This window comes from Neophocaena asiaeorientalis, unplaced genomic scaffold, assembly GCF_003031525.2.
Source record: "Neophocaena asiaeorientalis asiaeorientalis breed wild unplaced genomic scaffold, Neophocaena_asiaeorientalis_V1.1 scaffold171, whole genome shotgun sequence".
Classification (NCBI taxonomy): Eukaryota; Metazoa; Chordata; class Mammalia; order Artiodactyla; family Phocoenidae; genus Neophocaena; species Neophocaena asiaeorientalis.
Genome location: NW_020174013.1, coordinates 7,702,735 through 7,711,258, shown reverse-complemented (window position 1 = coordinate 7,711,258; position 8,524 = coordinate 7,702,735). Strand labels below are relative to the sequence as shown.

Sequence of the window (8,524 nt, the reverse complement as noted above, 5' to 3'; positions counted from 1 at the left end):
TTACCTTTTTTTTTTTTTTTTTTTTTGCGGTACGTGGGCCTCTCACTGCTGTGGCCTCTCCCACTGTGGAGCACAGGCTCCAGATGCGCAGGCCCAGTGGCCATGGCTCACGGGCCCAGCCACTCCGCGGCATGCAGGATCCTCCCGGACCGGGGCACAAACCCGCGTCCCCTGCATCAGCAGGCGGACTCTCAACCACTGCGCCACCAGGGAAGCCCCGATCTTAACCATTTTTAAGTGTGTTCAGCTCAGTAGTGTTAAGTACACTCAACGTTGTTGTGCAGCCAGTTTCCATAACTCCTCATCTTACAAAACTGAAACTCTGTACCCATTAAATAGCAACTCCCCAATTTCCCCTTCCTCTGGACCCTGGGAACCACCATTCTAGTTTTCTGTGAATCTGACTATACTGAGGTACCTCCTATATAAATGGAATCGTACAATGTTTTATATGTCTTTTTTTTCTTTTATATATGTCTTTTTATAACTGGTTTATTTCACTTAATGTTCTCAAGGTCTATTGTGTTGTAGCAGGTGTCAGATTTTCCTTCTTTGTAAAGCTGAATTTCATTGTATCATTGTATTTATATTTTGCTTATCCATTCATCTATCAGTGGACACTTGGGTTATGTCCACCTTTTGGGTATTGTAAATACTGCTGTGAACAGGGGTGTACTCTTCAAGACCCTGCTTTCATTTCTTTCGGATATATACCTAGGAATAGAATTACTGGATCATATGATAATTCTAAGTTTAATTTTTTAAGAAACCCACATACTCTCTGCACCATTTTACATGCCCACCAGCAGTGCACAATTGTTCCAGTTTGTCCACATCCTTGCCAACACTTTTTTTTCTTATAGTAGCCTAATGGATGTGAGGTGGTGGCATTTATTATGTGAATAAAAGAAACAAAACTAAAGGCAAAAATTGGGAAACTGGAAGATAAATCCTTTGTCATTTAAGGAATCTGAATACCTTAAAAGCCAGTTATAAATCACAGGCCCTGGTTACAGACTGGCTAATAAATCTGGCTCCTGGGAATGTACATAACTTCTTGAGCTTTGTTCTGTGATGTCAGCATGTATATTCATAAAGTATAGTATTTTTCTGAAACTCATTTTACCAGTTTATTAACTGAAGTTTAAATTTCTCTGGCTTTTTTTTTTTTTAAGGCACCTTTCTTGGATGTTCTCAACACCATGATGGACACTACACTTCCTCTGACATTAGAAGAATTAGAAGAGTGGGGGAATCCTTCATCTGATGAAAAACACAAGAACTACATAAAACGTTACTGTCCCTATCAAAACATTAAACCTAAGGTAGTGAAACTCAGTTATGATATACTATGCTGAAGTGATAGAGAGAATAATGAAAAGGATATTTACCCGAGCCAAAGCAGGAATTTAGTAAGGCCTTAGATTGTTTTTCCTTATAATACTCACCTTTCAGCCCCTTCTCTGCTCATACTCCATGTTTGTTTCAACTTAATAGCTCAGGAGACTAGATTCGATAAGATCAAGGTCTCACTAGTCAAGAAGAGGTTATTCCAGGTAACAAATAGTCTAGTATTGTGATGCCACATATCTCTCAAGAACATCAAATGAGAAAAAAAGTTCTAGCACTTAGGGAAAAAGAAATTTGAGGTCATTGTTTTTCATGATCCATAAGGTGGAAATGGACCATAAGGAATAATATAAATTCTTTGTACATCTCTTTTCTTTCAGCATTATCCTTCAATTCACATCACAGCTTATGAAAACGACGAACGTGTGCCTCTGAAAGGAATTGTAAACTATACTGAGAAACTCAAGGAAGCCATCGTGGAGCATGCTAAGGACACCGGGGAAGGTAGGAGACCACCTGGGAGCAGGGGACGTAGCTACATGGACTGTCACCTTCAGTGTACTGCTCAGAGTAGTACTGCAGACCAAATCAATCACCCATGATTTTAGACAAATCAGTTTCCCTGTGTCAACTACCCATTTGAAGCAAATGTAATAACTATAACTGCCTCGCCTGTTTTTCAAAGGACAGCATTAAAATAAGATAGGCAACGCACAAAGAAAAAAGTAAATTTAAATATCTACATAACTTGGAGGTGTACTATCATACTGTATCATATCATTCATTCTTTAACAAAATTAATTGAGCTGTTATTCTTGGGAATCTCTAAAAACAAATTCTGAAGTTTTTGCTCTGGAGCTTCAGTGCCCAAACTAGCAACTTTAATTTTCTCTAGATCTTTCAGTTTTATTAGACAAGAACTCTTACTGTTTTTCCTTGCCAAGACATGCCAGGACCTTCTGGGCTCAGGGTTGGAGGGTCTCACATACAAGTTTCCAGACAGTTGCCCTGTATTCAGTTCTGTGTCTCACTTTCACCCATTGCTATAGTTGGTATTTCCAGGTCACAAGGCTCTCAGATTCCATAAGACCGATTGGCTTCCTTCTCCATGTAGCCCTGTAGTCTCTTCCATCCAGCTTCCTCTGCCTCTGGGCCTCCTCCTGCTTTTCCTGTTTCAAGAGTTTGTTTTCTACTGCTCTCCCCAACTCTCCTGTCTTTGTTGGTGGTGGTGGTCGTGGCTTATGCCTTTCTCCTTCGCTGTTATTTTAATAGAGTGCTTGGAAGGAGCCGGGTGAAATGGGTGGCTCTCAGTTGGCCGAAACTTTCTAATTGTTTCATATGTTAACTCTTTCAGGTTATCAAGCCCCCAATATTATTTTAGATATTCAGCCTGGAGGCAATCATGTGATTGAGGATTCTCACAAAAAGGTATGCTATCAAGCCCCTTTAAGTTGACAGATCCCCAATTAGTGATGTGCTGTACTCAGCCTTCCAGTGGTTACAGCAGGGTTTGTGCCGGCTGCTTCACCAACTGTCAGGTCTATGGCTGAGACCTGAGGGGGAAGGAGGAACTCAGAGTCAATAAAGAGAAAAGGTACTTGATACAGGAGCTCTGTCAGAGAAAGTAGTTGAATCTCAGTTGTTGGGAGCCTTCTGCCTCTGCCAAATAAAAAGTACCTTTGCCATAAATTGCTGACTTCAGGTTAGGTGAAGATGGATGGACAAGGAGAGACTTGAACACTGGAGTTGTACCACAAAGGCCTTCTATCTAATTTTTTAAATGTGTTTCTTTTAGATTACAGCCCAAATTAAATTCCTGTATGAGGAACTTGGACTTGACAGCACCAGTGTTTTCGAGAATCTTAAGAAATATCTAAAATTCTGAAATGCTGCATTCAGTGGAAATTGGAAACACACTGAAATATTTCATAGTCATATTTCCAGTTACATTAACAAAAGTGAGTTTTTTAAGTTAGTAAATAATTTTTAAAATTTGCTTCTCTGTCCAGATTTTGCTTTGTATACAGCTCACTTGCTTATACCATTGTCTCCATTGATGCACACGCCCCTTAACCTAGGAAAGTAGTTTTCAAACCATGCTCTGTAGAAGGGCATAGAGAAGGGAGTGAAGGAAGGATTGGTGACAGCAGAACTTTCCCCTTTCCCGCATCAGAACAGGTTCGTTTTACGCTGATTTTCTTTGAACAGTTTACAAATCAAGGTCCTGCTTCTTTGCTAGTGAATATTTTTAGATACTCTAGCAGTTAAGTCATCCTCCAGTTTCTGTACCTGCACTTTATGGAAGAAGATGATATTCCTCACATTAAAATTCATTAGATCTCTCTAATATTCTGGAGTCCTAAGGTGCTCTGATCATCTCTTATTGATGCTAACTCAAAAAAATTACAAGTTCCTGCAAGGGATAATTTTCTTTTAAACACTTTATTATTCTTGAAAAACATTTGAGAACCTATCCTAAAGCAGTTTCACTCAAGCTACAGAACTATCTAAGAATTAATTACCCATCACAAAGTTCACCCAGCAGCATGCTGCTGTAAGTGAAGTTACCGCAAAGGCTTACAACAGGACAGAATGCCAGCATCGCCATCTCTTTCACAGAGGTGCCTAACACAGGCTGTACAGTATGTTCAGCACACTGGAATAGCATGCCCGGTCGGAAACAAAACATCTATCTTGGAATGCTGTTTGGCGATGAAGGAGATTCCTCGTGTTGTATTCAAGGATGAGTCCTTCTCCTTTGTCCAGTGTAATGGCATGCGTATCAACTTCACGGCCTTTGTAGGCAGAATTGGTACTTAACCTTATCCTTACTCTTGTGGGAATATCTGAAATCATTTCCTTTAGATTTAGCAGTGATAATTCTCCAAAATTCAGAACCATGAGGAAGACTCTGTCTATGCCGTCCAGCTCTCTTGTGTACACAACAGAGTGGTTGTCATTCCTCAAGTAGCAAAACCAGCCCCTGCTGAGGAGCAGCTCATTGGCATGAAGCAGACTTAATTCTTGATATAACTTCAGTGCTGATCTGGGCTGAGTCTTTTGGACCTATTTTTTTAAAAAAGAATATTCACATAAATGTTTGATTCTAAGAGTATCAAATAAGGAATTATTTCCCCAGAAAACTTGCTTCTATTTTAACCCTTAAAACAACTACCAACTTTTAAGTATTAATAAGTAGGTAAGAATAGTTTATTTAACTACCGATAGAAACTACAAATTCAGGGTTTCACCTTGTCTGGGAGTGACTGCTGCGTGCACAGTTCTCTGGCTACATCTTGGCCAGAGCTGATGTAGAGGCCAAATTTGACTCCACTAAATGTCCGTGTCTAAGTTAATGGATATTTAACCTGCCTAAAGAAAGTCCCTTTATGCTATATTTAACTGGCAGAAAAGCAGCCATCATGGCCATGGACTCCGAGCACCTCTGGTGAACTGGGGCTTCTCTGTTCTCTTCTGTAGAATAATGTGTAGGTTGGTGTAACATTAACAGATGCTAATTATGAACAGAAAATTGCAGAAACGGATGCAAAGCAAAATGCTGCCTAAAGTGAAAGTTAAAATATGCCCATTAAAGAAGATTGGGGTTAATTTTAACAGCTGTATAAAATATACATAATTTAATGTACTTTTCTTGTTTTCCTTCAACACTTTAAGCATCTTGTTATATTAAATGTCATTTTAATGGCAGAATAATATTCTAATGAATAGTTATACGATACTTAATCATTCCCTTTCATTTTGACATTCAAGTTTCTAATATGCTTCCCCCATATTTGGATTATTTATTTAAGATATAAATATCAGAAAGACAATTATTATGTCAAGGAGTATGGATACTTGATACATAATGCCAAATTTGTCTTCATAAAAGCTGTTGCCAAATCAGTGATAGCATTCATTTCATTGTAGTCTTGCCAGCCATGTTGACCTCAGTGGTACTGGTGGTTGTTTGGGGCAGGTGCGTAATGTGTGGTGTTTAGTGAATATCTAATGAACGTCTGAAAAAAATGTTTATTCTGTGTTTATCAGGTACAAAGGTGTTTATGGTACATGTATATGGTATATGTATATGACTTGTCAAATTACTACTAACATTTTCTATAGCCTTAGATAATGCATGAAAAAGCATAGTTCAGTGCCACTCACATAAGAAGTGCCCAGTAAGTGTTAACTATTATTTTTGTCTACTTCATTTACCACTTTCTAGAAGTATGTTGAAGTGTCTCTCTGTAATTGTGGATTTATCAGTCTTTAATTGCATTTCTCATAGTACTTGTTTTATACATTTTGAAGGTATTGTTAGATGCATAGATTCATGATTTATAGGGGAATGTTCTTTCATCAGTTTTTGAAAATTGCCTTTGTCTCATGCTTTTCATATTGAATTCTATTTTGTCTGCTATTAAATATTTCCACACCTGCTTTTTGTAACTATATTTTTTTAAATAGAAAATTGCATGCATACAATGTAAAATTCAATTATAAGAATAATATATAAATGGTTTTCTTCAACACTATCCCCTAGCTTCCCATTTTCTCTCCCAGAGATAGACGCTATAATTGTTTATATTCTTTCATTTTATGTTTCATATGAAATACATTCTGTGCCTATGCAGACATAGGTAGACATACTTTTCCCTTGTTTACACAAATAGTGGCATGTTACCATTCTGTACCCTTTTTTTAAATTATTTAGTACATGTTAGAGGTGGTCTCTTATCAATGCACAGAGAACTCCCTCATTCTTTTTCACAGCTGCGTACTTGTCTCTTGTACAGATTAACCATAATTGATTCAACTGGCTTTCTATTGACAAAATATATAAATCATTTCCAGAGTCTTCTGCTATTAAGAACAGTGCTCCACAATCCCACTACTGGGCATATACCCTGAGAAAACCATAATTCAAAAAGAGTCATGTACCACAATGTTCATTGCAGCTCTATTTACAATAGCCAGGACATGGAAGCAACCTAAGTGCCCAATGACAGACGAATGGATAAAGAACATATGGCACATATAGACAATGGAATATTACTCAGCCATAAAAAGAAACGAAATTGAACTATTTGTAGTGAGGTGGATGGACCTAGAGACTGTCATACACAGTGAAGTAAGTCAGAAAGAAAAATAAATACCATATGCTAACACATATATATGGAATCTAAAAAAATAAAAAATGGTTCTGAAGAACCTAGGGGCAGGACAGGAATAAAGACGCAGACGTAGAGAATGGACTTGAGGACATGGGGAGGGGGAAGGGTAAGCTGTGAAGAAGTGAGAGATTGGCATGGACTTATATATACTACCAAACGTAAGGTAGATAGGTAGTGGGAAGCAGCCGCATAGCACAGGGAGATCAGCTTGTTGCTTTGTGACCACCTAGAGGGGTGGGATAGGGAGGGTGGGAGGGAGGGAGACGCAAGAGGGAAGAGATATGGGAACATATGTATATGTATAACTGATTCACTCTGTTATAAAGCAGAAACTAACACACCACTGTAAAGCAATTATACTCCAATAAAGATGTTAAAAAAAAAACCAATTGGATAGGTTAAAAATGTTATATAAACTTATATTTCTTTTAAAAAAACAGTGCTGCAGTAGAGATCCTTGAATTTTCCACATGTGCAAGTATTCCTAGATACAGATATCTAGGAATGAAATTACTAAATTAAAGGGTATGGTGCATTTTTTTGTTTTGAAAGCTACAGCCAGGTGGCAAGGTTTGTTTTTGTTAGCATTTGCCTGTAATATCTTTATTTTAATTCTTTCTCTGTCCTTTTGTTTTAGCTATATCTCTTATGTCAGATTTTCTTTGTTTTTTAATCTAAGAGTTTATATCTTTTAATAGGTGAATTTAACCCATTCATATCTGTGATTACCATATGTTTAGACATAATCCTGTAGCCTTATTTTTTATTTTAGTTGTACTAATGTTTTATTTTCTTCCTTTTTAGCTTTTTATTGGATCAATTGGTTTTCTTTATGTAATTTTTTTCCTTCCAGTATCATTCGAAAATTACACATTTGTGTCTTTTCTTCTGATGGTTACCCTTAAAACTGTAATAACCATTTAAAACATATTTTTTTCAACATACAGAGCAGTGCTGTCCAGTAGAACTTCCTGCAGTGCCACAAGTTCTGTTTCTGTGCTGTACAATATGGTAGCCACTAGCTACTGAGCACTTGAAATGTTGCTAGTGTGAAACAGGAACTGAACTTTTAATTCTGTTTTAGTAGTCACAGTGGTTAGTGGCTACTGGACAGCTCAAATCCTCCCTGCCACCACTTCCCATATAGAAAGAAATCACTAAGATTTTTACTCCAGAATACCTTATTTTACACTATGTATCAAAAAATTATTCATCCTTAAGTTTTGTTGGTTCCTTTCCTCACTATGTTTTATACATCATGTCCACCTTTTAGATTCCTTTTTGATTTTGTTGGAGTCCCCAATTTCTCTTTCAGAAACTGGCTATACATGGTAAAATTTGGGTCCTTGCTTTTCCATCTCTGTTTTGCTCCTGAATGCTAGTTTGAATGGATATAGGATTCTTCGTTTAGAATCAAGTTTCCATTACAACTTTGAAGGTAAAGTTCTAATGTGTTTTAGTATCGAGTTGAGAAGTCTGATGACAGTCCAATTTTCAGTCCTTTTCTCAGGCAATCTATTTCTGAGTTTGGTTTCTTTCTGTATATTTTTAGGTTTTCTCTTTATTAGTCTCTGTTCTTTTCTAGAACTCATTTTTTGTTATATGTTGGAATTTCTAGATTTATTCTCCACATATCAAAAATTTTCTCTTTATACTGTTAACTTCTTTGCCTTTTTGTTTTCCATTTCCCTTGGAATATCAATGTCTTTTGTTACATGCAATGCAAATGAAAAGCCCTTTATTATTGCTATCAATTTACTATGGTGTTTCGTATTTTGAATGTGTATTAAAATATAATCATGTTGTGTTTTAAAAAGAAAAAACTTCTTTGTCTTTTTACAGTACACTTTGGGATAAACCCTTGAGTCAGTTTTCCAGCACACTAATTAGAACTTCTATTTTATTGTTTATTTTGACAATATTTTTATATTTCTAAGATACCTAATCACTTCTTTAAAAGAGTGTCAAGGGCTACATAAAACAATAGTCTCTCAGGG

At 36.9% G+C, this 8,524-nt stretch overlaps 2 protein-coding genes across 5 annotated transcripts in view; one reads left to right on the top strand and one right to left on the bottom strand.

The window, feature by feature from the left end:
• Positions 1 to 8,250, top strand: part of PREPL (prolyl endopeptidase like) — a 57,233-nt gene extending 48,983 nt beyond the window's left edge. For 3 of the 4 annotated variants that reach the window (XM_024753465.1, XM_024753464.1, XM_024753466.1), the window contains 4 exons: positions 1,176 to 1,325; positions 1,731 to 1,854; positions 2,705 to 2,778; positions 3,146 to 3,346. In XM_024753465.1, coding sequence (XP_024609233.1) covers positions 1,176 to 1,325; positions 1,731 to 1,854; positions 2,705 to 2,778; positions 3,146 to 3,235 — 438 coding nt within the window. In that variant the 3' untranslated portion in view covers positions 3,236 to 3,346. Of the gene's footprint in view, positions 1 to 1,175; positions 1,326 to 1,730; positions 1,855 to 2,704; positions 2,779 to 3,145; positions 3,347 to 7,842 lie in introns of those variants that run through there. The other variant, XR_003004279.1, reaches the window with a different exon arrangement.
• SLC3A1 (solute carrier family 3 member 1) overlaps positions 3,774 to 8,524 on the bottom strand; it is a 32,038-nt gene continuing 27,287 nt past the window's right edge. Inside the window, exon 10 of the mRNA XM_024753467.1 lies at positions 3,774 to 4,416. Coding sequence (XP_024609235.1) covers positions 3,976 to 4,416 — 441 coding nt within the window. The 3' untranslated portion in view covers positions 3,774 to 3,975. The remainder of the gene's footprint in view (positions 4,417 to 8,524) is intronic.